The sequence below is a fragment of the Sus scrofa genome, chromosome 17, assembly GCF_000003025.6.
Source record: "Sus scrofa isolate TJ Tabasco breed Duroc chromosome 17, Sscrofa11.1, whole genome shotgun sequence".
Lineage (NCBI taxonomy): Eukaryota > Metazoa > Chordata > Mammalia > Artiodactyla > Suidae > Sus > Sus scrofa.
In genome coordinates, this window is record NC_010459.5 from 57,620,345 (window position 1) to 57,648,098 (window position 27,754).

General features: G+C 55.4%; 1 protein-coding gene across 5 annotated transcripts in view; it reads right to left on the reverse strand.

Annotated features, from left to right (window-relative positions):
* Positions 1–27,754, reverse strand: part of BMP7 (bone morphogenetic protein 7) — a 108,747-nt gene that overhangs the window by 52,575 nt on the left and 28,418 nt on the right. For all 5 annotated transcript variants that reach the window (XM_021077320.1, XM_021077319.1, XM_005673045.3 and 2 more), the window contains exon 2: positions 21,558–21,750. In XM_021077320.1, the coding sequence (XP_020932979.1) occupies positions 21,558–21,750 (193 nt within the window). The remainder of the gene's footprint in view (positions 1–21,557; positions 21,751–27,754) is intronic.

Consider the following 27,754-nt stretch of genomic DNA (forward strand, 5'->3'; position numbering starts at 1 on the left):
CAGGTTGCCAACTCCAAAGATGGATAAGGCGGGGGAGCCCCTGTTGTGGCGCAGCAGAAATGACCCCGATTAGTGTCCATGAGGACACGGTTCCATCCCTGGCCTCGCTCAGTGGGTTAAGGATCCAGTGTTGCCGTGAGCTGTGGTGGAGGTCGCAGACGCAGCTCGGATCCCACGTTGCGGGGATTGCAGGCTGGCAGCTCCAGCTCTGATTCAACCCCTAGCTTGGGAACTTCTATATGCTGTGATTGTGGCCCTAAAAAAAAGGCCAAAGGAAAAAAAAAAGATGGATAAGGCCAATTTGAATAGACAGTGCTCTAAAGATATACGAATGGCCAGTGCACATTTGAGAAGAGGGTCAACATCATTAGGCCGTAGAACACGCGGATCCCAGCCGCCAGCACGGCCAAAACTGAAAACGCAGACAGCAGCAGGTGTTGGCAAGGACGTGGAGGTACTGGAACCCTCAGACGCTGCTGGTGGATCGGATATAAACGGGGTGCAGCGACTTTGGAAACTAGGACAACAGTTTTTCAAGAGGTAGAACACAGAGGTGCCATATGGCCCAGTCATTTTACTACCCAAGACAAATGAAAGCCCTATACATGAATATTCAGAGCAGCATTCCTCATAAAATGCCCCCAAAGGGCAACAACTTAACTATCATCAAATGACAAACACATAACAAAACAGGCTAAGTCCATACAATGGAATACCATTTGGCAATAAAAAGCGCTAAAGCCCTGGCACATGCTAAGCTTACAGCCACCCACGGCCAGCCTGGGGCGCACACTCTGGGGTGGCAGCAACAAATCCCTCCAGCATGTTTCTCCCCCTCCACACACATCAACACAGTCTCAAGCAGATGCCCGCGACATCGCTTACATGTAGGATCTAAAATACGGCACAAATCAACCTATCTGGGAAACAAAAACAGACTCCCAGATGGAGAGCACAGACTTAGGGTTGCCAAGAAGGTGTGCGGGTGGGGGAGGGAAGGTCTGAGAGTTTGGGATTAGCAGAGGCAACTCCACATGGGATGGATAAACCAGGTCCTGCTGTACAGCACAGGGAGCTAGAATCAGTATTCCGTGAGACCCCATAATGGAAGAGTCCGCAAAAGAATGTGTGTGTGTGTGTGTGTGTGTCTGTGTGTGTGTGTGTCTGTGTGTGTGTGTCTGTGTGTAACTGAGGTACTTTGATGAATAGCAGAAATGAACAAAATCATAAATCAACTACACTTCAATAAAATTGCAAAAAACATTGCCTTAAGTTAGCAAGCACATCCTATTTCTGAAGAGACCGAACGGGGCCCCCATATTTCCACGTCGCCCTTGGTCTGTGGTACAAACACGGGCAAGGTGGCTGGCCTGGTGTCCCCCCTTCCCCGATGGGTGGGGACAGGTGGACCTGCTCTTCCAAGTTCGCACTGAGGCAGCAGAGCTGGGGCACAAACCTCGCCTTCCTTCCACCTTCTCCTGCTGCTCCCGATGAAAGGAACGCTGAAGCCCCCAGGAGGGCCTCTCCCCTCCTGAACCCAGGCTCCCCAAAGCCCTGCTCTCTGCCAGGCGTGAACCACCGGTGACCCCAACACCGGGGCGGGAGGGGTGGTAATATTTAACCAGCAGCCTGGGGACAGCCTGTCCCTGGCGCTTTCGAGCCCCTCCTCCCAGGGACACCGTGAGAACGGGCTGAGATCTAACCCACAAGGAGAGGCAGGACGCACACACATCACACACATCGTCACCAGACCCAGTTTCCAGCATCTCAGCCCACCTTCGCCTGGAAAGTTCCACTGTGACGGAAAAGTATTTTAAAATCCCAACGTGGGAAGGTGGAAACTCTTTTTTTTTTTTTTTTTTTTTTTGCCCTCTGGCTCCTTAGAGGCTATTTAGAGACTGTGATCTCGAGGGCCTTCACCCAGGATGCAGGCTGCCACCCCCTCAGACCAGGGCCTCAGAGGAACCATTAACGCTTTGCATACACTCAGCAAGGGGGATCACAGCCCTGAAACCGGCAGGATGGGGCCCAGATTGGGAGCCAAGGATTCCTGGCCCCAGGACTCTGCAGGCAGGAGCCTGAGAAAATGCAGATTCCGACGGGGTCGCCTGGGACTGGCCCCTGTCCAGTCTCAGGACCCAGTGTCGTTCTTCTTCTCTCCGACCTTTTAGGACTGTGGGGATGACGCCTTCTTCCACCTGCGGCGGGGGGAGGGGGGGGAGCCATCCCAGCATCCAGGGTCTTCACAGCCAAACCGGGCCTTGGGTATCTATCCAGCTGCTTTAACTTTCAGCTCGGAGGCCCGAGTCTTGTGCAGAGGCTACTGGTGGCTCATGGGAGTTAGAACCCAGTCCCAGGCCTCAGTCAAGGGCAGCATGATGGAAAACACTCTTGCCATCAAATGACTCCCTCTGGGGACTGGAAGGGCCACATTCGGGGCCATCCAGGTCTCTCCAGGTCTCTCCAGGAGGTCTGGCTGGTGGCCGGGAGGCAGCAGCGCCACAGCAGGGCATCCTGGGCAGCTGCTGTGTGCGCAGCTCTTGAGCGAACATCCTTACCAGGGAGCGCCAGCCCCCGGGGGGAAGTGACATGAAGCCCAGGGGCCCATCCTTCGCCTCAGGGCCCCGGCCAGGGATCCCTCCCGGGCCTTTGAGGAGGCAGAGAGAACCCAAGAGAGAAGGTGGCTGGCCAGTGACAAGTGCCCTCCTCCCCCGTCCATGCCATCGAAGAAAGGGGAACTTGGGATTATGTGGTGTGCAGAACGATACTCCCCTCAGAGACAGGCACATCGAATCCCCAAATCTTATTCATCAAATGGTAAAAGGGACTTTGCAGAAGTTATTAAATTAAGGATTTTTTGGGGGGAGTCTTTTTAGGGAGGCACCTGCAGCATAACGGAAATTCCTGGGCCAGGGGTGGAATCAGAGCTGCAGCTGCTGGCCCATGCCACAGCCACAGCAATGCAGGATCAGAGCCACGTCTTCGACCTACGCCGCAACTTGTGGCAACGCCAGATCTTTAACCCAAGGAGCAAGATGATGGAACCCGCATCCTCATGGATACCAGTCAGGGTGTTAATCCACTAAGCCATAACAGGAGGTCTGAATTAAGGATTTTTGAGACAGAAGATTATCCTGGATTACCTGGGTGGGCCCCATGTAGTGACATGGGTCCTTGTAAGTGAAAACAGGGGACCAGGGAGTCTGAGAAGGAGATGCTGGGACAGAAGCAGAGGCACAATGATGCGACTGCTGGCGGGAGTCACAAGCCAAGGAATGCAGGTGCCTCTAGAGGCTGGAAAAAGCCAGGAACAGAAGGCCGGCAGCCCCAGGGCACACCTTGCTACTAGCGCAGAGACCCTTCTCAGGCTTCTGACCTCCAGAGCTAAAGAGAACAAACCTGTGTGCAGCCACTAAGCTCGCGGTGATTGTTACAGCAGCCAGAGGAACTAGTAGACTCACTCCTAAAACCCACTCTGCACACCTCCTACATTCAGCAGCCCCGCTGGGAACAGAGACACAAAGGCATCAGAGACAGCGCTCTGGGCCAGGGGCTGTGAGTGAGCCGCACAGTGACAATCAACACTGACTTGCAGGCGGGGAGGAGAGGAAGAGCCCTCTGGACAAGAAGACCAAGGAAAGCCCTGGAGTTGGGGCTGAGGCTGTCCGGCCAGGACCTTCTTGGGGAAGCATCTCCCAGGGGAAGCCAGAGGGGTAAGCAGGGCTGATGCAGCCAGGAGGGCAGGAAGGGTATCCCAGCAGAGGGAACAGAATGTGCAAAGCCTCCAGAGAGAGGCTATGGAGGAGGGCGCAGGTGCTCCGTGAGCTCAGCGGTAGGCAGGAACATGAAGCTGCAGGGTGGCCTCTGGCCACGGGAAGGTTCAGATGCTGGGGGAACTGGCGGCCGGGAACAGTTTCTTTTTTTTCTTTCTTTTCTTTCTTTTTCTAGGGCCACACTTGCGGCATATGGAGGTTCCCAGGCCAGGGGTTGAATGGGAGCTGCAGCTGGAGCCTACGCCACTGCCATGGCAACACCAGGCCCAAGCCCTTCATGGATGCTAAGTCAGGTTCTTAGCCCACTGAGCCACAACGGGAACTCCAGGCTGGGGAGAGTTTTAAGCAGCGAGTGCAGATGACTGGCTTTGGGCAATTCTCCTGGCCCCTGCTCTGACCCTACCATCACCCTCACCCTCTCTCTGCAGCTCTTCCAGCTGAAGGCTGGACATTTTACTTTTAAAAGCCTGCATGTTGTAAACTGCTTCTGGGCCTCGAGGACATTCCTCAGAAGACAGCGAGCGACGGAGAAGCCAGGGCTTTCCCAGGCTGACATGATGTCACGGAGGGGGGCAGGCCCGGTGCTGCTGAGGGTGAGTCAGGCTGGGAAGCCAGCAGCCCGGCGCACCTGGAGTCAGCCCAGCGCGCAAACACCAGCCCCTCAGGGAAGCCGGGAAGGAGATCAAAGCAGCCCACAGAGGAAGCAGGCGTGGCCGCCGCCGGGCTCCCGGTCCAGGGCGTGCCCCTCCTGGGCCCTGAGCAGGGGAAGGCCCAGCCTGGGTCGGGCAGCCCACCTGGGGCTTCAGGGAGTACCCGGCCTTTCCTCCAAGTCACCCAGACAGTCCCTGGCGTCCCCAGGACAGGAAGATGAAGTCAGGGAGTCCGAGGCTTTTTTAAAACACTTTTTAAGGTCTTGCATGTCCAGGAAGACTAAAATTAAGTCATTGGGAAGAAAGGTGGAAAAACACACAAAGAAGCACAATGTCCTCCTCCCGCAGCCGGACTGCGAGTCACCAGCCCACAGCTGCCCACACAGGACCATCTGTCTGTCTGTCTGTCTGTCTGTCTCACCCTCCTCTCTTCCCTTCTTCACCCCCCACCTGGGCGTTCACAGGAAGGTCAAGAACACTCCTGTCCAGGGTCCAAGAGGCCTGTGATGTCAAAGTCAGGAAGCAAGTCAGCAGCCATGAAGGTCTGGGTCTCGGTTTCCCCAACTGCAAAAGCAAGGGTCCGGGGTTTATCGAGGTCCCGAAAACTACCTCCCATGAGTAAGACATCCAGGAGAGGAAAATAAAAAGGGTCAAAAATCAAAAAGGCTCTGTATTCAGATAAGATTGGGAAGCATCACATGACCATTTCTTCTTAAGCGATTTCATAATGTACATTAGCTCTTTAAAGGCTCTGAGAAGTCCTGCTGCAAAGAAATGTCTATCCCAGCCATGGAGTGTGCTTGAAGAGCCTCTCAGACTCGTGTGCACGTGCAAATCACAGATCACAGGGGCCGGAGGTGGGGAGGGATGAGGGCTGCAGCTAAAAATGGGACGCAGCTACCAGCAGGAGAAAACAATCAGGAGGTCTAAGTGGAGCCCAGGATCCTCTCTGTGACGCAGTTCCCAGGGTGGCCCCTGGGTCACACTTTGACGGGGGGCGGGGGGGTGTCAGGGACGTAGACACTACAACACAAGGCATTGGGTCCTGGGAAAGTTGAAATCGAATCCCCGTGGAGTGACCCTGGGCGAGGCAACGTCTCCACTTCGGGTTCTTTAGTTTGTAAAGTGAGGATAATGAAGAGGATTATTCCGAGGCTGCCTTAACGGGGATGGTTCAGTCAAGATGCCAGCGTGCAGCTGAAGGCTGAAGTCTCTGCGCCGCAGCGGACCACACACACACACTCACAACCGCCTCGTTCTGACCCTGACTGAGGTTAGCACAGCCCGGCGTGGAGACAGCTCTCCGAAGCCTATGATACCGGAGAGGGAGGTGCTGCTGTCCAGTCGCAGGTGGGAGGCTGGGGCTCAGGGAAGTCGGGCGGGGGCGGGGGGGGCACCTGGAGGAACCTCGGGAGCCCTTCCTCCCTCCTTATCCCCCAGGCCCCCGTCCCAGCAGCCTGTAACCTGAATAGGTAACCGCCCTGCCCTATACCCTTTGTGAGCTCTGAGGATAAAAAGCCAACATTCCCTAAGGTGTTCCATAATAAGGGAGACCACGGAACCATCCGTCCAAGGCAGGGAACTTTGGGGAGAGGAGGAAGGCAGTATTAATTCCAGGTGGGCACACAGGGGTATTCAGCCGCCCTACCTTTCAAGCTCTGGTGGTCTGGCCCCGTGCCTCCCCGAGGGCTCCTCTCACCCAGTCCCCTTTCCGCCCGGCCCCCAGTGCTCCCGCCACCCGGGGCCTCCTTTCAGGCTCTCATCTATACCAGTCTTCAGCCCACTCCAGCCTTAGTACATGCCGTTCCCACTGCCTGGAACACTCTTCCTTATCCTTTTAGCTCCGTCCCATCCTGCAACTCCCCAGAGAAGCTTTCGCCGATGCCCTGATGGACACGTGCTCATCAGACAGACGCCAAGCCTCCCCTTTTCAGCTCTCAGGCTGGAGTTTAAATGTGTCCGTATGGTTCTGCGGGTCTTCCTCTCCCCATCACATCAGGACCAGTCCTCCATGGCTCACCACAGCCAGAGCCCCAGCACCGAGCAAACCATGTAACACATAGTCGGTCTCAAGGGTGTGGACTGAATGTGCTGGTAGCCTTGGTGTTTCTTACCAACAAGGAGGGTTTCGGTTGTCACCGGCTGCAGTCGGCGTTGTTTAAAAAGGAAGAGAGGGGGCTTTTTCAAATGACTCAGGAGCCTCCAGAGACGGATCTGGCTCCAGTTCCCTGGGCCTCAGCGCCCCTCCCCACTCGTGCCCAGCAGGAGCCCCCTCCCACGTCATGGGCACTGGGTCCACTCACACGGGTCCGTCCCCAGGCCCTTCCACGCCTCCCACCTCCCACAGGGCCTGCCTGGGTAACCAGAGGGTGGCCAGGCACCCCAGCCGCCCCCCAGTTGGAGGCTGCCGGCTGCCTGGGCTTCACCCCCTCCAAGTCTGTGCCCTCAGCACTTGGTCAAGGGCACCTCCTCGATCCGCCTGTGTCAGGAGAAAGCGAGAGGATGCACGGGCAGGGGCTGCGGCTGGGAGGAAAGTCAATCTCAGATGCACTGTGGGACCCCACTCCCGTTCCTCCTTACTCAAGATTCCAGGTTTGGGCCCCAGAATTTCCAGAAAACTGGAGGCCCTGCCATTTCGTTCAACCTGAGTGGGATCCATAAAGAAACCAAAGGATGAGAAGTGAGCCACACTGGGGATTTCAGCCCTCGGGGAAGGGAACGTAAGGTCCCCTGGTGTCCCCCACCCCTGGACCCCCGAGCCTCCCAGGCCTCGCAGGGAGCGTGTGGAGCGGCGGAGGCGGCCAGGAAATCCCATGGGGCCGGGCAGCTGCCCGCATCTGGCACCGTGGAGGTGGGCGGACGAGACGCCGAGGATGCGGACTCATCTTTCGAGACTTTCCCCGGTTGCCCCATTTCCTCCAGCTCCAGACCAAAATAGCACGAGGTAAATTCAGCCTCTTTTACGAACACTCAAGGATTAAACACACCAACACAAACACAGTCTTCGTGCTGGGTCGTCTTTCCTACGTTTTTTTTTTTGGAACCACAGACTGTTTTAAGATTCCAAACCCAGACGCACAAAAGTTCAGTGAAGCAGGCGGACGAGGGAGAGAGGAAGTGACTGCAGCAGTGAAGTCTGCGGACAGAAGCTAGTGCGGCAAGACCCGCAGTCAAGGTTTTTGAAAACAAAAGCCAATCGGGACAACTCAGGGTGCCGGGGACGGAGGGGGAGGTCTGAGACTGTGGCTCCTTAGAGCAAAGAGTGGTGGCAAGGAAGAGGGGAGGCCGAGGAGCTGTGGGCATCTGCGGCTCACCCCCACTGGGCCCTGGGATGCTGCTGGGGTGCGAGGGGCGGGGCTCCATATCCACCTGCCCCTGCCCACCTGCACGGGAAGGATGCTCTGAGGGCCTTGACTCCACAGAGGGTGGCACACATTCATAGGGTCAGAGAGGCTTGGGTGGGAGAGGCCAGGGCTGAGCAGAAGCAACCAGCCTGCGGCTCCAGTCGGCCCTTGCAGTGAGAAGAGACAGAGGCCCCGTCTGAGGTCACGGCTGGTGAGGTCAACACGGTGGGAGTGGCCCACCCTGGGCGGGAGCAGACCTTGCAAGAACCCCACCCATGATGACCTGTGGGGGTGGGGCCTGTGAGAGACCCCACGATGAAGGGGAAGCTGGCGGTTCCTCTTCCAGCCCAGGAATCAAGACTGTGGGCCTCACAGGTTCTTCTCCCAGGAACTCTGGGCCCCAGAGGTGCACCCTGAGCCCTGCACATGTACCGTGTACGGCCTGAGGAAGCAGGGCTCTGACAGCAAACCCTCCCAAGGAGAGGCCCCATCTCCTTTCCTCTGACAATGACAGGTTTCTCTGGGGGCCCCTCTTCTAACTCTTAGACCCACTTGAAAAGGTACAGGAGAAATCCCTGTACCTTTCCTTCAAGTCTGCCATGAACCTGAAACTGTTCTAAAAAAATCTTTTAAAAAAAGAAGAGGAGTTCCCGTCCTGGCTCAGTGGTAACAAACCCAACTAGCATCCATGAGGACATGGGTTCACTCCCTGGACTCACTCAGCGGGTTAAGGATCCGGTGTTGCCGTGAGCTGTGTGGCTTGGATCCCATGTTGCTGGGGCTGTGGTGTAGGCCAGCTGCTGTAGCTCCGATTCGACTCCCAGCCTGAGGAACTTCCATATGCCCCAGGTTCAGCCATAAAAAGCAAAACATAAAAATGAAAAGAAATAATAAAACAAAAACTTAAAAAGAAGAAGAATACTAACAAAGACTGCTAGCCCTACACCAGACAGGCTGGGGTTAGACCAGGAATCTGTGGTTTTCTCTTCGAATGTGGTTCTAACAGGTCAGCATGGGCCCTCCCATCCCAGACCTGGGCCTGATGGAGGCCTGTGAGCAGGTGCCGGTGGGAGAGCAGTGAGCAAGGCGAACAGAAAGGCGGGAAGGTGACAGGGGTGGGGAGGGAGCCTCCACTCCATGTCTGGGTCAAGGCCAGCAGCACCCTGGAGCTTGTGCGCAGGTGCAACATCTCAGATCCTTCCACCTGGGCCCCACGGCTCCCCAAGGCCTCCCCGCCCAGGCGCCAGCACCCCCTTCACCTGTGAGCGTCCAGAGCAGAAGCGCCCCTCCCCTTCCCCGGTGCGTCTCAATCAGGGGCCATTCTGCTCTAACAAGGGACCTGTGACAATGTCCGGAGACATTTTGGGTTCAGGGACCCCTCATGAGGGAGGTCAGAGAGGCCACTAAACACCCTCCAGAGCACAGGGGTGCCCCAAATGTCAGTAGCGCCCGGGCTGAGAAACCTGACTGGGGCAAGGGGCCCCCATAGGAGAAGCCAAAGTCACCTCCATGGGACTCAGCACAGCATCGCCCCTTGCCTGCTTCCTTCTTTTCTTTCTTTCTATTTTTGTCTTTTGAGGGCCACATCTGCATGGCATATGGAGGTTCCCAGGCTAGAGGTCGAATCAGAGCTGAAGCCGCCAGCCTACACCACAGCCACAGCAAATACAGGATGCGAGCCGTGTCTGCAACCTACCCCACAGCTCATGGCAGCGCCGGATCCTTAACCCACTGAGCGGGGCCAGGGATTGAACCCACAACCTCATGGGTGCTAGCTGGGTTTGTTACCACTGAGCCACGACAGGAACTCCTGGAAACATTTTCTAATCATTCACTTTCACACACAATTCTCTCTCTCTTTTTTTTGTCTTTTGTCTTTTGTCTTTTTAGGGCCACACTGGAGGCATATGGAGGTTCCCAAGCTAGGGGTCGAATCGGAGCTGCAGCTGCCAGCCTACACCACAGCTGCAGTTGCCGGCCTACACCACAGCCACAGCAACATGGGATTGGAGCCAAGTCATGAGCTACACCACAGCTCATGGCAACACCGGATCCTTAACCCACTGAGCAAGGCCAGGGATTGAACCTGCATCCTCATGGATGCAAGTCAGATTCGTTTCCACGGTGGGAACTCCCACACACAATCCTCATCTCAGCACCTGGCTTCAGGGAAACCTGACCTGAGACCACAGGCCAGCAGGCTTCACTCGATGGCAACTTCACTCAACTAGCAGTGGTTGCCTCACTTAGTGGGGCTGTACTGAGGATTCAGGCCAAGTTCAGGTGAGGCAGAAGGAGCACTGTGATCCATTAGCAATGCCTGCCCTGGGTCCCTGAGGGGAGGCAGTGGTATGTGTGCTGGATTGCAGGCCAGGAGTCAACTATCCTTCCTCCATTCTGAGTGACACAATGAAAAGCCATGGGCATTATTATGGGGGAAAAAGCAGAAAACGGTGCTGACCACGGCTGGCAATCAAAAGACAAAGGAAGAACCAGTGTTTGGAAAGAACCTTGAGCATTTACCCAGACACAGACTCCCACCCTGAACGTGAAACAAAGGGCTTCCCTAACAAAGGGCTTCTTTAACTCCCTGGTGAACTGCATGTCCCATCCTGAGTGCAGATCTGAGCGGGCACTTTTCTTCCCAGCTACAGATGATCGCTCATGACCAAACTGAAAAATAGTAATTCTCTCTGTCTCCTGCCAAAAAGGCTAAAGCAATTACAGGCCCTGATATGAAACACAGATGTTAATACATTTGGAAAAAGAGACTCCTATGGACGAGCAGAGGTCCAAGTATGAAGTGCTTTTGGAATTAAAGTGCGGGGATCAAGTTATACGGCCAGCCCCCAACCCGAAAGCCTGTTCTTCCCAAATCCATTCCAGCGTCGGGAACCGAGGCCATGGCACACACGCTGACATGTCCCCTGTTTGCAGGCGAGAACTGATCCACCCTTGGGTACCCGCTGGCATGTACACTCGAAATAATATAATTAAAATCATCACAGGGAAACTTCCCTAGGATCGAGAAGTATTATAATTATGGGCAATTTTCACTTTTTGGAAATTGGGCTCAGATGCTGCAGAAAGGTCACAAATGAGGCATTCTCGGGTTTCAGCTCTGGAAGACAAACACTGTGGAAGGTTTGCTAGGACAGACGGACCCAAGCTGGAGATGCAGGAAGTGGGCGGGGGCAGTGCTCAGTGGCCAGCGCTCCCTCGGCCAGCAGGTGCCTGTTTCACAGGCCTCATGCCAGCCGCCATGCTTGGTGCTGAAACCTTTCCATGCAAGGCGTCGCCGTGGTCTGCCGATTCAGGAAGCCCACGGTTAGAAGGCCAGGTCTTCCTCATTCATTCATGCACACGTGCTTTGCTGAGCGCCTGCTAGAAGCCAGGTTCCAGGTACGAAGGATTCAAAACACACCGGATGCCTGTCCTCATGGAGCGTCCGTCCCTGCCCCTGCTGCTGGGCCACCGTCACGGTCACCACAGCTCCGACTCGTATTTTGCCGAGGCCCAGGGAGGCCCAAGTTCATGCAACTTCCAAGTGGGGGGCCAGAGGCGAGTCCAGTTGCTTCCCAAGTTCCTGATCTTTACTGGCTGTCCTCACAGCATCCCTGGGGCAGGCAGGGCAGGGCCTCCGTCTTCGCGGCCTCGGCCTCCTTGTGCGCAAAACACATTTCCTTCCCAGGCCCTGACGCCCAGGAGTGCCGCAAAGGGGAAGGGAATGCGCATCCACCAGCCAAGGAGGAAACCTTGCCTGGGCACAGAGGCAAATGTCCTTTCCTCAATCCCTCACCTGCTGTTGGGCCTCAGTTTCCTTGTCTGTAAAATGGGGTGGGTGATGGTACCTCCCGGGGGGCGGGCTGGATAGTACTGCATGCCGAGAGCTCAGGACAGTCAGCTTTGTCATTGTCACTGTGGGTGAAGGCAGTCCACCCTTCTCTCTGCTCAGAGGTCTTAACCAAACGGTTAACCAGTGCGGGTTACATCATGCATTTGGATGTGGCGTGAAGAGGCAGCCCTTTCCTGCGGGGCGGGTCGGCAAGGGGACCCCCCACGGGACATGTGGTCACCTTGCTCTTCAGGGTCATTAAGCCTTAGATCCACGTGCGGTGATGGGAACGGGGCCGACACAGAAGAAGCGCCTCATAAATGCTCCCGGGCGTGGTCACGTGCAATCTCCTCTCCCAGAAAGGCACCTAGGCCGCCACCGGCTCAGCCTGGCATCCCACGCTGGCACCCGCCAGCATCGTCCATGGCCCCCGCACTCCCGGGAGTTGCCACCCCCACTGAACGGAGGACGTGACTCCCGCAAGGCCCCTCAGCTCCTCGAAGGACCAGGACAGAACAGGGAGCAAGTCCACACTGGGGACTTAAAAAAACAACCCCGTGTCAAGGCGATACTGGGACCTGCTTCATCAGAACTCTGGGGGTGCGGCCCCAGCGCCTGAAATTTTACTTAGTGCCTGGTTTTGACTTCTACCTCTAGTGTGTGACCTTGGGAGGACCCCTTGACCTCCCTGAGAATGCGGGCGTCTCAAGGTTATCGTGAGGACTAAGGGAAGCGGTGGGCACCCCGAAAGCACTGGACGGACAGAACGTGTCAGCACGGGCTCCCTGACCACCACCCCTCCTCCCCTACGAGGCTGCTGTGGGGATGAAGTAGGGAAGGAAACGAAGGCACCAAGGCCCACAATGGACTTCGCCCGAAGGACAGGAAGCCAACGGGCATCTGGACGTTTGGTCCCGGCTGCCAAGCATGACAGGCAGCTGCACGTGGACCGGCACCTCCTGCACTGGGTCACGGCGGCTTGCCGTCTGCTCAGCGGGGCGCTGCTGGATGCAGGCTTTCTCCGGAGGGATCCCCTAGGACGTGTGAGTGGTCCCCAAGGGCTCTGGTCCTGGGATCTGGAGGGGCCCCTGGAGGAAGGCAGCCAGGACGCGGGCCCGGGTGTCCTTGAGCAGGCCGCTCTCCTATGACCTTCCAGGACTTTCGGGCCATCCCTGGGCAGCCAGCATCCCCTCCTTGCCGTCTAGGGAGCTGACCCAGCAACTTCTGAGAAAGCAGCTCAAAATGACAGCACACACCCTGGGGCTCATTTGTAGCAGCACGAGGTGAAAGCCAAGAGATGTGGAACTGGGCAGAGAGGCTCTGGAAGCCTCCAGAAGCCTCTAGAACCGGAACCTGACAGGCTCTGCACCCTCGGCCTGCCCCTTCCCTGTGCCACTGTCACTCGGTACCTGGACCACGTAGGGGGGCTCAGTCAGAAGGAAGAGAAACAGCCTTCTTGAAGAGATCAAGCCACAGGGAACCTGGCAGCCTTTCCAAAAGAAATCTCTCTGCTTCCCTCTCGGGTGGAGAAGAAGACCCACAGATGAGAGCAGTGACCCCAGTCAGCTGTGCTCTGCTCTGGCTACACAAGGAGTCACCTGGGAATTTCAAAACTACGGATGCCCAACCCCACCCCAGACTCTGGTGTATCCAGAGTCGTCAAAGCCCCCCAGGAACTCTAACGCCCAGCCAAGGGTAGGACTTGCTTGGGACTCATGGTCGCCCAGTTTGAGCCTGCTGCCTCCAGGGGACGAAGCCCATGCAAGCAAGAAGCACCAAGAACATGAGCCCTGGGATCTAAGAGACCTGAGGTCGAGGCCCGGCGCTGCCATGTTCGAGCTGTGTGATCTCAGGGAAGTTGCGGCCCCTCTCTGAGCCAGTCTCTAGGCCTGTAAATGGGGCATCGTCTTCCCACGCTCACTTCAAAGGCACCCAGCGAAGGCCAAGGGCCTGCACACGGTCGCATCCAGGAAGCACCAAACAAGAAGCCTCGAGTACCCTGGATGGTGACCACATCCCTTGGTCCAGACATGCTCAGGAGACTGAAGTCCAACTAAAACTTAACCTTGACTTGACATGACAAAGACTCAGAAAGGGGCCGAGGCCCCGCCGCCGCTGCCCTGGGTTGCCCCGGGGTGTGGGGACTGCGAGGGTCCCCAGTAAGACCTCCTCTCCCCCCAGCACGTCCCCCCGACCCCAGCTTGTCAGAAGCGCAGAAGCTCAGGCTGCACCCCAGCCGTCTGACCCGAAGGGGCGTTCTCCGCTGATGCTGGGAGAGCCGTTAAAGCTCCAGGTGAGCCCTGGAGGCAGCTCCTTCTCAAGAGGTGAGAGCTGCAGCAGGTGCACCTCCCTGGAGGGCTGGGGGTCCTGGCTGAGGAGACCCATGACCCCGCCTGCGGTGGGGGTGGGGTGCTCCGGGCTACAGGTTACAGAGCCTCCCCCGCCCCTGCCCCAGGGGCAGCAGGGCACAGCGCCTGCCCCACCCTCCTCTGCGGCCCTGGGCTGAAGGAACAGCCTGCAGCAGCAGCCCCTACCCCGCCCAGGCCCCTCCCGGGGACACTCACTCTTCCTCAGAGTGACTCAGGCTGTGCCTGATCCAATCTTGGCCCTGGAGACCACTCTGAGGTCACCCTCCTGGCAGCCAAAGTCCCTGAGACAGACCAAGGGACATTTTTTCATCCAGCCGCCAACTTCAGCTTGACCTTGGCAGTGGCTGATTCCCCGAGGCCAGTTCTGCTGGCCTGGCTGGCCTGCGGCTCCCAGGGTGTCTCACTGACCAACTGCACCCCTACAGGTGGGGTAGCACGGTGTGGGGGGGTGGTTGGTGGGGGTTGGACCTGCGAGGAGAGGGAGGGGGAGGAAGGAGGATGGAAATTGCCATCGAGTCCAAATTCCACGAATGAAACCCAGCGGGCTGCAGGACCCCCACCCAATCCCCCTCACCTTGAGCTGGAACTGGAGTTTGAGCCACTGGGGACAGAAGTCGGACGAGCTCCTGGAAGCTGAGTCCTGACTGGTCAGCCGCAGGCCCAGGGAGCAGAAAAGGAGGGCAAGACTCGATCCTTTAGCCCCCTGCCCACCCCCCCCAGCAAAGCTCCTGGAGCCAAGGCCACCATCCCCAGGCCTGCCTGGCAGCCCCCTCACCCCACAGCCGCCAAGGGCGGCCCCGCACGCCTCTCCAGCTGTCCGGCCACGATGCAAGCGGAGCCCGAGGGCCATGGAAGGCCTCCAGCTCGGCTCATTATCGGAATTTAATCTGGATTCCAAGAGATCAAGAGGACTCTGTGGAAAGTGGCTGCCACAAGGAGGGGAGACGCGGAGGCCGATGCAAAGCCAGCTAAGCCCCGGCACCCCCGGGGCTTTCCCGGAGCTCAGGCGGAGGCTCGCCAGAGAGCCAGATGTTCCAGCTCCGAGCTCTGCACAGCTGGCCAGCCGGCATCAGGGAGGCCTCAGCTCCCTTCGCAGAGGGAGAGGCGGCCACACAGCAGGGCGGGGGGTGGGGGGGGGGCAGGACCAGGGCTCTTCTCAGGGGCCCAACTGGCCCGAGGCCTTCGGCCTGAAGAGGACGCGTGGCCCAGGCTGGGGGAATGCAAACAAGCGTCCACTGCAAGCAGACTCAGGCCTCCACCTCCACCAGAGACGGCAGAGTTAGCAGATGCGCCACAGACGGCCAAGGCGGCACCACGGCCAAGCCCGGGCCCTTCACCTACCTGAGAAGGGCTCTGCGGGGAGTTCCCGAGGTGGCTCAGCAGATTACAAACCTGACTAGTAACCTTGAGGACACGGGTTCGATCCCTGGCCTTGCTCAGTGGGTTCAGGATCTGGCGTTGCCGTGAGCTGTGGTGTAGGTTGCAAATGCAGCTCAGACCTGGGGTGGCTGTGGCTGGTGTAGGTCGTAGCTCTGATTTGACCCCTAGTCTGGGAACTTCCATATGCCGAGGGAGCAGCCCTAAAACAAGAAGCAGCAGCAGGGCTGGGCACTGCCAATGCTGAGGATGCGGGTGGTGCCGTGAGGATTCGACACGAACAGCCAGTAAAGCTTTACTGAGTGCTTACTACGCCAAGTGGACTCCCTTTATCCTCGGCACCCCCTGGGGGGTGAGCCCACCGTTATCCAGTCTACACGGAGGGGAAGCGAGGTTCTGGGGGTGGCTTCCAAGGCTACACTGGCATACGGGGTTGGGATTTGAATCCACCCGCTTCATAGCTGGGTCATCGCATCTGGGGATTACATAATAGGATCATTTTGCTTCTAAATTCAAAAATAAAACCCAACTGGGGAAAAAAAAAATCAGTTGTTTTTTGGGGGAAATTTTTAATCCTTCAACTTTTGGAGAATAAGCGTCTTGCTTCTTACAAGTTCAGACAGAAAGCTCAGAACCCAAAGCCAGCAGCCCACCCGCCCCGCCCACCTCCCTCAGTCCCCTCCCCGCTCTCCTTTATACCCTGCACCGCACAGCACACTGCAGGTGCTCAAACATTTGCTGGCGGGGGACTGGGTATCCCAGCAGAGCCCAAAGCCCACGAGGCAGGAGCCCAGCGCTGGGCTGAGCATTCTTGGAGGAGGCTTGTGGCCAAGCTGCTGGTCAGACAACCCTGCCACAGCTGTCTCCCCTGTCCCTCTTCCAATGCGGTGACATCGGCCTCCCCCGCTCCCAGGGCCCCTGGATCCACCCCCAGGGATCTAAGGCAGGGTTGAGAGGGTGGCCACTTCAAACTGTGACAGGAGCAGGTGCCCATGAACCCGCAGGTTGACACAGGCAGAGAGACGAGGAGCCCCGTGTTCCATCTAATAAACAAGGACCAGGTGGCGCCCCATCCTGGCATCATCACCTCCCTCTGCCCTCCGACGACCCAAGCTGGTCCCCGCCGAGGACGGTGACCCTTCCAGTTCCCTGAAACCCTCTCCCCAACCACATTGCTCAGATCAGTGGGTCCATCATTTGCTTGCTTGTTTCTTTTTTTCTTTTCTTTTTTTTTTTTTTGTCTTTTTAGGGCCGCACCCGCGGCATGTGGAGGTTCCCAGGCCAGGGGTTTAATCAGAGCTATAGCTGCCAGCCTACACCACAGCTCACGGCAATGTCAGATCCTTAACCCGCAGAGCGAGGCCAGGGATTGAACCCCCAACCTCATGGTTCCTAGTCGGATCCGTTTCCACTCCGCCACAACGGGAACTCCCTGCTTACTTGTTTCTGCCCGTCTTCTTCCGCCCCTGCTGTGGGTGGAATCAGATCTCCTAAAAAGGTGCACTCAAGCCCCACCGCTGGGACTTCTGAATGTGACCTTATTTGGGATTAGGGTCTCTTCCGACCTAATTGGTTAGGTAGTGAAGTCAGACTGGAGCAGGGCAGCCCCTGATCCAGAAGAGCTGGTCTCTTTATCAGGGGAGGACAGAGGCACACAGAGAGGGCGCCAGAGACAGAGCCGTGTGACAACAGAGGCAGAGATGGAGTGACGCCGCTGACAGCCAAGCAAGCAGTCGGCGGCCACCGCCAGAAGCTGGCAGAGACAGGCAGGCCCCGCCCCTGCACACGGCCCCGGCCCTGCGAGAGGACACTGCTACTGTTTCAAGCCACCCTGAATCTGCGCTTTGCAAGGGCAGCCCCAGGAACCCGGCACACCCCTCACCCTCGTTCAGACAAGGCGGCTAGTTTTTCAGCGGTGGCTGAGGAAGCGCCTCTCGGGGCTCCCCCAGGGCTCTCCGAATGCGGTGGCCTCTGACCCCGCGAGGGAGGCAGGTGCCCGCCTGGCCCATCCTGCCAGGTGCTGAGTCTCTGCTGCTCTTCCCAGTACGTGGAGCAGAAGAGTACACAGCAGGTGTGGGACCCATGGGCCGGATGCCCCCCCACATGCAGAGCAGTGCCCCAGGGTGCTCCAGTCCCACTCGCAGGAAGAAGGGGCCCACATCACCAGCCTCCCAGCTGACCCTGGTGGCCTGGGCCGGGGAGGGCGACCGAAGCCCTGTTCAGAGAACTCGGGGGAGAAGCCTCGCAGGCGACACCCATCAGCCCTTGGGTCCTGCTCAGCCAAACCCATGTGGCGCAGCTACATTCCTGAGGATCAGCCTCCTAATGGAGGTTTCTTTTCTTTTTCTTTTTTCTTTTTTTGCTTTTTAGGGCCGCCCCCATGGCATATGGAGGTTCCCAGGCTAGGGGTTGAAGTGGAGCTACAGCTGCCGGCCTACACCACAGCCACAGCAACATGGGATTCAAGCCGTGCCTGTGACCTACACCATAACTCACGGCAATGCCAGATCCTTAACCCACTGAGCGAGGCCAGGGATCGAACCCACAACCTCATCGTTCCTAGCCGGATTTGTTTCCACTGAGCCACGACGGGACCTCCTGATAGAGGTTTCTGAGGCAGGTTTGGGGAGCCTACCAGCAGACCTGGGGTGTGAGCTGGGCTCTGAGTTTGCGCAAGGGGGCTGATGCAGTGCTCTTGATGAATCATAGCCTCTGGGTACGTGGCTTGCCTCCTGCTCATCAGCCTTCACGAGAAAAGTTAAACTCTTGTTCAAGAGTCCTGGGGGATTCGTCAGAGTACAGAACAAACGTAAGTCACCCTGAGGAATGAACTCAGTGCTTCTTGTCATCACTGGGTCTGGGGGCCAGCGCCCAGCCCGCCAGGGTTAATGGGGGCACCTGAGTGCCTTTCGTAAGATTCCGAGGTACCCAGACACTGGCGGTCAATTAATCTTCGACAAAGGAGGCAAGAATGCAAAATGGGAAAAAGACAGTCTTTTCAGCAAGTGGTGCCAGGAAACCTGGACAGCTGCATGCACATCAATGAAACTGGAACACGCTCTCACACCATGCAAAAAATAAACTCAAAATGGCTTAAAGACTTAAACATAAGACGAGGCAACATCAAACACCTAGAAGAGAACATAGGCAAAACATTCTCTGACATCAACCATACAAATGTTTTCTTAGGTCGGTCTTCCAAGGCAACAGAAATGAAAGCAAAATTAAACCAACGGGACCTCATCAAACTGACAGGCTTTTGCACAGCAAAGGAAACTGTAAAAAAAAACCAAAAAGACAACCTACGGAATGGGAGAAAACAGTTTCAAATGATGCAACTGGCAAGGACTTAATCTCTAAAATATACAAACAACTTATACAACTCAACAGCAAAAAATACCAACCACCCAAATGAAAAATGGGCAAAAGATCTGAACAGTCATTTCTCCAAAGAAGATACACAGATGGCCAACAGGCACATGAAAAAGTGCTCAACATCACTGATTATTAGAGAAAGGCAAATCAAAACTACTATGAGATGACACCTCACACCAGTCAGAATGGCCATCATTAACAAGTCAACAAATAACCAATGCTGGAGAGGGTGTGGAGAAAAGGGAACCCTCCTGCACTGTTGGTGGGAATGTAAATTGGTATAATGACTATAGAAAACAGTATGGAGATACCTCAGAAAACGAAATATAGAACTACCATATGACCCAGCAATCCCACTCTTGGGCACATATCTGGACAAAACTTTCCTTGAAAAAGACACACGCACCTGCATGTTCACTGTAGCACTGTTCACAATAGCCAAGACACGGCAACAACCTAAATGGCCATCAACAGATGAATGGATTAAGACAATGTGGTATATATACACAACGGAATACTACTCAGCCATAAAAAGGAACAAAATAATGCCATTTGCAGCAACATGGATGGAACTAGAGACTCTCATACTAAGTGAAGTAAGTCAGAAAGAGAAAGACAAATACCATGTGATGTCACTTATATCTGGAAACTAATTACAGCACAAATGAACCTTTCCACAGAAAAGAAACTCATAGGCCTGGAGAACAGACTTGTGGTTGCCAAGGAGGAGGGGGAGGGAGTGGGATGGACTGGGAGTCTGGGGTTCATAGATGCAAACTATTGCATTTGGAGTGGATGAGATCCTGCTATGTAGCACAGGGAACTATATCTAACACTTGCGATGGAACATGATGGAGGATAATGTGAGAAAAAGCATATGTATGTACGTGTCTGTATGTGTGTGTGTACGTGCGCGTGTCAGAGAGAGTGGGTCACTTTGCTGTAGCGTGTGTCAGAGAGAGTGGGTCACTTTGCTGTACAGTAGAAAATTGACAGAACACTGTAAACCAACTATAATAGAAAAAACAAAAATTGTTTATTTGAAAAAAAAAAAAAAAAGATTCCGAGGTGATGGCCAAGGCTGTCAGCCACCTCCCCTGAGCCACACTCCCATTCCAGAAAGGTACCACCCCTCCAGGAGGGTCTGCCACCCTCTCTCCAGGGGAGCAGTGCAGGGCAGGGCATTCAATCGGGGACTCTAAAATGCAAATTTAATCCTCACTGAGTTGCCATTTGTCACCCACCAGACAGACCAAAATCAACACAGTCTGATAAGAAAGAGCCTGTGCACGTGGGAAAACAGGCCTCCTGTGTGGCTGCGGGGCTATAAACTGACAGAACCTCCTATCAGAGTTACCGATGTGAGCATCCCACAACTGACCCCACAATTCTGTCTCTAGGACTGTATCCCATGTTATCTGCCCCCCTCCACACCTTCACATCGTCTTAAACTGGAAAAACTGAGAGCCCTCCACCGCGTGGGCACACAGGACACAGGTTAAACTCCTTACAGCACAAGCCCCACGATGGAATTGAGTGGGGATTAAAAGACAAGGATGCCCCTGGGAAGTGACACAGAAGGACCATGCTGGTTTACTGCCAGGGTGTACTGTCAAGATGGGCAGCTTTCGTGACCGAAGTGGTTGCAGAGAGACTAGACGACGAGACATCATCTGTGGACATTTTTAAACACAAATATTTTTGCTGATTTGAGAAAACTCAAGAAACCCAGGGCAGAGGCAATTAACGAATGCAAAACACTAGAAACACTCAAGAAAACTTGGTTTTCTTAGTATTTAAGATGATCCCCAAAGGACCGTGTCCGCCAAATGGGGCGCTGAGTTCCTATGTCCCCAGATACGCCAACAGTCCCCTTTCCAGCCGAAGATGGTAGACGCCCAGCATAAGGGAGCGTTCACACCACCTTTCTTCCGTTTAATGAGGAGGAGTGGCAGGGGGTGGTGAAAGTCCCCCAGCCCTGACATCCCCCTTAGTCACATCCACTGGGGACCACAGAGGGTCCTTGTTCGATGCTCCGGCTCACTCGCTAAGCCTCTGACCTCTCAGAGGGCTTTGAAACTAAAGGGGCTCAAGAAATTCAAGTCTTTCAACACAAGCTTTTGGTTCCTGACCTTAAGAGTCTTGGAAGGCTAAGAGTCTTCTGCCTGTTTATCTTTGGTTTGGGGATTTTTATCCTCTAACATTTTATTATAAATGTGGCCACTTTCGTTGGTGGCCTGACATCCTGTGCTGGGCTTTGGCAATGAACGGGAGCGAGGGAGACGGTCAGAAACGGTCCTTCCTCTTCCTCATCCCCTAAACGCATGCACCACTGCACCCACATGAGGCCACGGAACCCCAGGCCCACCTGGCCGTCCCCTACACCTCACTCCATCTGCTGACCGTGACTTTTTTTTTTTCTTTTTAGGGCTGCACTGTGGCACATGGAGGTTCCCAGGCTAGGGGTCAAATCGGAGCTACAGCTTCAGGCCTACACCACAGCCACAGCAACATGGGATCTGAGGCATATCTGCAACCTACACCACAGCTCATGGCAACGCCGGATCCTTAACCCACTGAGGGAGGCCAGGAATTGAACCTGCGTCCTCATGGATGCTCATCAGATTTGTTTCCACTGAGCCACGACGGGAAATCCCATGACCATTTTAAGACATATCTTTCAACAAGACACAGGGCCTGGCACAAGGCTGGTGCTCCCTGGGGGAGGCAGCCGTGTCTGCCCCTGCCCCTGTCGGGCCGTATCCTCTGGCCTCCACCTCCTCTGCAGCTGGAGAAGCTCAGGACCCCTCCCAGACACCGGCGACAGCACCCACCTGCCCAAGTGCTCCTGCAGCACCTGGTACACGCTGATGCGGAAGGTCTCATTATTGAAGTGCTCCCGGATGTAGTCCTTGTAGATGCGGAATTCAGCAGCAGTCACGGCTTCCCCTTCCGGGATCTTGGACAGATCAAACCGGAACTCCCGGTGGTGGTAGCGCGGGTGGAAGAACTCTTTGTCGTGCTCCACTGGAAAGGGAAGAAAACACACATGGGCACTGACGGTGCATCAGGGCTGGGCTGCACCCTCCCGGCTGCAGACCAGTGGGTCACAGGCTCAGACCTGTGGTCACGTGGACAAGAGCAACGACTCTGCGGCGACCTGTTGGGGCGAGTGGGGCGCTGACCAAGGCAATCTGAACATGGGCATCGTTATCCTCCCTCACGGACGGCTGGGAGCGTTACAGGATCTAACTCACATAACAGGTTAACCTCTGGTAGGACTAGATTACTGAGCTACACTGGTAAACATAAACCTTCCCGTGCCCATCACAGGGAACCGCAGGCCCCTGGTGCTCAGCCCTGGCCGCGTGTGAGATTCACCAGGGAAGCTTTGAAAAAATACAGATACTGGAGTTCCCGTTGTGGCTCGGTGGATTAAGAACCCGACTGGCATCCATGAGGATGTGGGTTCAGTCCCAGGCCTCCTCAGCGGGTTAAGGATCTGGCGTTGCCACAAGCTGAAGTGTAGGCTGCAGATGTGGCTCAGATCCAGCATTTGCTGTGGCTGTGGTGTAGACCTGCAGCTGCAGCTCCAATTCAACCCCTAGCCTAGGAACTGCCATATGCCACAGGTGTGGCAGAAGGACGGAGGGAGGAAGGGGAAAAAAAGAGAAGATAATGATGCCACAGCCCAGAGTGGGCAGGTAAATGTTTAGTAACTTGCTCTCTGGGACCCGATCTGTAGTGTTTGCCAGTTTCCATCGTGGCAGATTTCAAGCTGCCAAAGGGAAGTCACTGAGGCTGGAGGCGGGAATACCGGCCCACAGTGGGCTCCAGCGCCCCGCTGCCCTCTCAGAGCCACATGAATCGGTACCTTAGGGGAAGGGCTCCAGAAACCTGTACTTTTTTAAAGCACCTCAGATGTTTCCAATAGCAGCCAGGGTTTACAAGCAGTCTTAGACTAAAAGCAGAAAAAGAGGTGAATGGCAGTGGGGGTGGGGGGGTGTCGGGAAAGACAAAATAAGTCAAAGGGACTCAGCCCCTCTCCCTCATCCTAGCGGTGGTACTAGATTTCATCGGTGGTAAGCGCCAAGATGGATATAAGTCCAAGAACTCTGCCTCTTAGACCCCAAGCATCATGCATCCTTTGGACCAAAGTGGAGCCGCCACGGAGGCACACGTCAAGTGCCTCAAAGACGCAGAACGGTCAAGGTTATTTGCAGCATCTGCAGAGAGCTTTCACCTCCTGGGAGATACGGCCCCGTCTCCACTTCCCGCCTGGGGTGGGGAACCAGAGACAGAAGGAGAGAAGGTGGAACCGGCTTGGCCAGAAGAGAGGAGAACGCGAGCAGCCTGCTTCAGCTCTCCGAGCCCTGAAAGCTCCCCTGCTGGGTGAGGGTGGCCAGGGTGGGGGCAAGCAGGACGGGAATGCCTTTGAGGAAGGAGGTTCAGAGCACGGCGGCCCAAAGACCTTTGTGAAACCCAAATCTGTTTGAAACTTTAATCATAGTTCCTAAAAGTATTGGGCTGAGGCCAGGGGAGCTGGGGAAGCCTCCATTCATCAGGCTTCTCCTCACGGGACAGAAGAGACGGGTGAAGTCCTCAAGGGAGGGGACTCTCCAGAAACCCGTCCCACTGGACGGTGCCATCCTCCTCACACCCGCCCAGCTTTGTACCCACACGGGACACTCCTGCCCCATCCACGGATGGCAAAGAGTGATGGCGGGAATGCCACTGGTCCCCACACTGATCTATGGAGGGAAGTCTACTCTGGCACCTTCTGTGAGGGGCGGGCCTCGGGAGGGGACCCCAGGGTGAGGGGCCCTCGGTCACTATGGAAATGCCCTGGGCCAGTCCTCAGCCACCCTTCAGCTTATCCAACCTTCCCGTCCCCCGAGGAGGAGAGCACAGTGCCACAGTGGTAGGAGGTGCACCTGACGCCCAAAAGGTGTGGAGGGGCTGCTGGCCAGATGGCGGAGAGCTGGGACTCGAACCCGGGTCCACCCAACCAGAAGACTTAGCCATGCCTTTCAGTGGCTGTGCTGACAGTTCGGCAAGGAGAGTCCCTTTGCTTGGCCGTCAGAACTTTTTCACCGCGTGACAACAAACTCATAGCACGTACACAACTGTACGTGTGCAGCTCAGTGTGCTGTCATGGTGAACCCACCTGCGGAACCTTCTCCCAGGTCAAGAAACAGGAAGTGGAATCCCCATTGTGGCGCAGCAGAAATGAATTCAACTAGTATCCATGAGGATGCAGGTTCGATCCCTGGCCTTGCTCAGTGGGTTAAGGATCCGATGTTGCCACGAGCTGTAGGTCACAGACAGGGCTTGGATCTGGTGTTGCTGTGGCTGTGGTGCAGGCTGGCAGCTGCAGCTCTGATTCAACCCCTAGCCTGGGAACCTCCATATGCCATGGGTATAGCCCTAAAAAGCAAAAGCAAAGCAAAGCAAAACAGGACGTCTCCAGCGCCCACTTCTCAAACCGGAAGTTAGTTTTGCTTGCTTTGGAACACTATGAACAGAGACTGGACCAGCATCTATCCCCTGAGCCGGGCTTCTCTTACTCGGCAGCGTCTGTGTGATGCATCCACGTGCCATGGATGTTCCTGCTTCCTCACAGCTGCATGACATCCCACAGCTGGATCACACCACAGTCCACGGGTCCATTCTACAGGTCATGGGCACTGGGGGACGTTCCAGTTTGGGGCTCTGGGGCAGTGCTGCTTGAACACCTGGGCACCCGTGTTTGGGTGGGTGGGCACCCCCAGAGGTGGAATTGTGCGTGTTCAGCATTGCCCCTGGGTGTGTTATAAGAGTGAGCCAGGAGGAGTGGTGGGAGACAAGCCTGTCCTGTGAAGGACACGGGTACAGTCTGGGGACGACCCTGGCTTCCTCGAGTGCTCTTCCACAAGGGACCAGGGGATGGGGGTGAGGCCGCAGTGAGGCCACCACTCCTGGAGAGAATCCCCGCACCCCCACTGAACTCACCAGCACTGCCCCAGCCACCCCTCCACCCCCACCGGCCAAGGTCAAAGACCATCCAGCACCAGATGAAGGGACATCCCATGGTCGTCATCTTGCTGGGCCTCCAGCCAGGAGCAGCCAACGCTTGGCTCCTCCATCCTTCCTACAGCTCCCTTGCCCCCCATGAACGCTTAGCTCGCCCCCACCCTTCATTCTGGCCACCCCTTGAAAATCCCCTCAGACATTCCCATTTCAGGACTTGACATGAGCAGTGGAACATGGAGGGGTCCCCGGGCCAACGCCCCTCCCCGCATGCTGACAGGTGCAGAGACAGTCTCCTCTGCAGCCACCTGCTCTGCTCCCCCAGCAGAGCCAAACCCCGAAGGCCAGGAAGAAGTGCTGAGGTGTGCAGTGCTTCGACATTCGGCAAAGAGGGGTGCTCTGCATGGTGCACGGGAGCCCCAAGCACCAGGCCTGGGACTCAGCAAGACCCCCGCTAACCTCAGTCCCCTGCTCCCAGAGCGGGGCCAGACCATGCCTCACAACAGCTCCCACGGGCTAACAGCCATCAGCCTGAGCAGAGAACGGGGGTGTGGGCGTCCAGTACAAATGAGGAGGGCTAGAGAACCAGAAGTGCAAATACGCAGGCTGACCGAGCGCGTGCTCCGTGACGGGTCCCGCGCTGAGCCCTGCTGGCCACCCCGGGATGGAACCTCATGAGCCAGCACCAAGCCCCATTTCACAGATGAGGAAGCCAAGGCTCGGGGAGGCCAGGTCACTGGCCCAAGGTCACAAGTTAGGTGAGCGGCGGAACTCTGAAACTCACACCCTTGACCTCAACTCTCCCTGGAGCCAAGGGGCCTGAGGTCAAATCTCAGCTGTGCCACTTGCGGTCTTGGCCAAGTCACTTAACCTCCACGGGTGTTCCCTTCCTCCAGGGGTATACTTGCCTTTTCTCAGAGACTGCTGGGAAGAACACCGGAGGCGGCACTGACAACAGCGCCCGGAAAATGGAAAGTATTTGTGTCTGTCGCTATTTCGGGGCCTCTCCAACAACGAGCTATAAGAGTGACCATCAGGAGTTCCCATCGTGGCACAGCAGAAGTGAATCCAACCAGGAACCATGAGGTTGCGGGGTGGATCCCTGGCCTTGCTCAGTGGGTTAAGGATCTGGCATTGCTGTGAGCTGTGGTGTAGGTCCCAAACATGGCTTGGATCTGGCATGGCTGTGGCTATGGCATAGGCCGGAGGCTATAGCTCTGATTAAACCCCTAGCCTGGGAACCTCCATGTGCCACAGGTAAGGCCCTAGATAAAAAAAGAAAAGACCAAAAAAAGCATGACCATCAGTGCAAAAGAAGTAATACGTGCATGTGAGCATATACATAGTTCGGTTACGATAACTTTATTGGAAGAAATAACAATAGATCAAACAGAAAAGAAATGTTTGAATAAGCATGGTATTAACACAGGTATAATCACTAAAGTCCCAAGCAAGGAAGAAAGAAAATCTCGAAGATTGTCTGTTGCAGCAGGTGTATATAGAACTTTTTTTAATGAGTTAGCTAAAATGTATCTTATCTGCTAAAACAGTAAAGATATCAGGGTTATACGGTTTCTCTCTCTTTTTTAGTAAAATATAAACGGATAAAGTGTCCGACTAAATTTCTTGCAAACATTTGCAGATGCTTTCGGATGGCTTTCTGAGTGAATTTCTTTCCTAATTATTTTAAGACAATGAGAGGCATGAACCATGTCACTATTCTGTTCTTCCTAAAACCCACATAATCTTGTGATTTATCAAGCAAGAACATTTAAAAAAGAAAAAAGAGGGAGTTCCCTTTGTGGTTCAGTGGTCAACGAACCCAACTAGGATCCATGAGGTTTCGGGTTCGATCCCTGGCCTCGCTCGGTGGGATAAGGATCCGGCATTGCCATGAGCTGTGGTGTAGGTCGCAGACATGGCTTGGATCCTGAGTTGCTGTGGCTGTGGTATAGGCCAGCAGCTGCAGTTCTAATTCAACCCCTAGCCTGGGAACCTCCGTATGCCGCAGGTACGGCCCTAAAAAGGAAAAAAAAAGAAAAAGAAAAAAGAACAGTGACTAGTTCCAAGCTCAAACTAAATCCCAAATCTCATCTCCCTGAGGATTCTATTTTATCTGTTTGTTTTTGGCTATGCCTGAGGCATACACAAGTTCCCGGGGCAGGGACTGAACCTGTACCATAGCAGCCAGATGGGCCACCGAAGTGAAAATGCTGGCTCCTTACCCACTGTGCCACTAGGGAACTCCCCAAGGATTTCATATCATATGGAAACCACCGCAGTGTGGAATCTACACCGTTTCAGTCTCAGGGATCAAGACTGTTTAACCGTCACCGTTAAGGCTGATAGAAGCATGCACGTACAGGGGGAAATTACCCCTTTACAGCTTATTGTTTAAATTACCATCACTGAGGACCCAAGACTTGAGGTTTTTTGGTTGTTTTTTTTTTTTTTTTCTTTTTAGGGCCACACCTGCAGCCTATGGAAGTTCCCAGGCTAGGGGTCGAATTGAAGCTGCAGCTGCCAGCCTACACTCCAGCCACAGCAACACCAGATCTGAGCCCTATCTGCGACCTACACCATAGCTCACAGAAATGCCAGATCCTTAACCCACTAAGTGAGGCCAGAGATCAATCCCGCTTCCTCATGGATACTAGTCGGGTCCTTACCCTGCTAAACCACAACGGGAACTCCCCAAGACTTGAGTTTTAAAATAAATGTGTAGAGTTGATATTTCCCTGAGCCCACTAAGAAAAGATACTTAAGGAAGCCCAGAGCCCAGGAATCCCACTTTTTCTCCTATCACCCTGTATTATTATTATTATTGGTCTTTTGTCTTTTTAGGGCCATGCCCGTGGAATATGGAAGTTCCCAGGCTGGGGTCTAATCGGAGCTACAGCTGCCGGCCTACACCACAGCCACAGCAACACTGGATCTGAGCCGCATCTGTGACCTATACCACTGCTCACAGTAACGCCGGATCCTTAACCCACTGAGCGAGGCCAGGAACCGAACCCGCAGC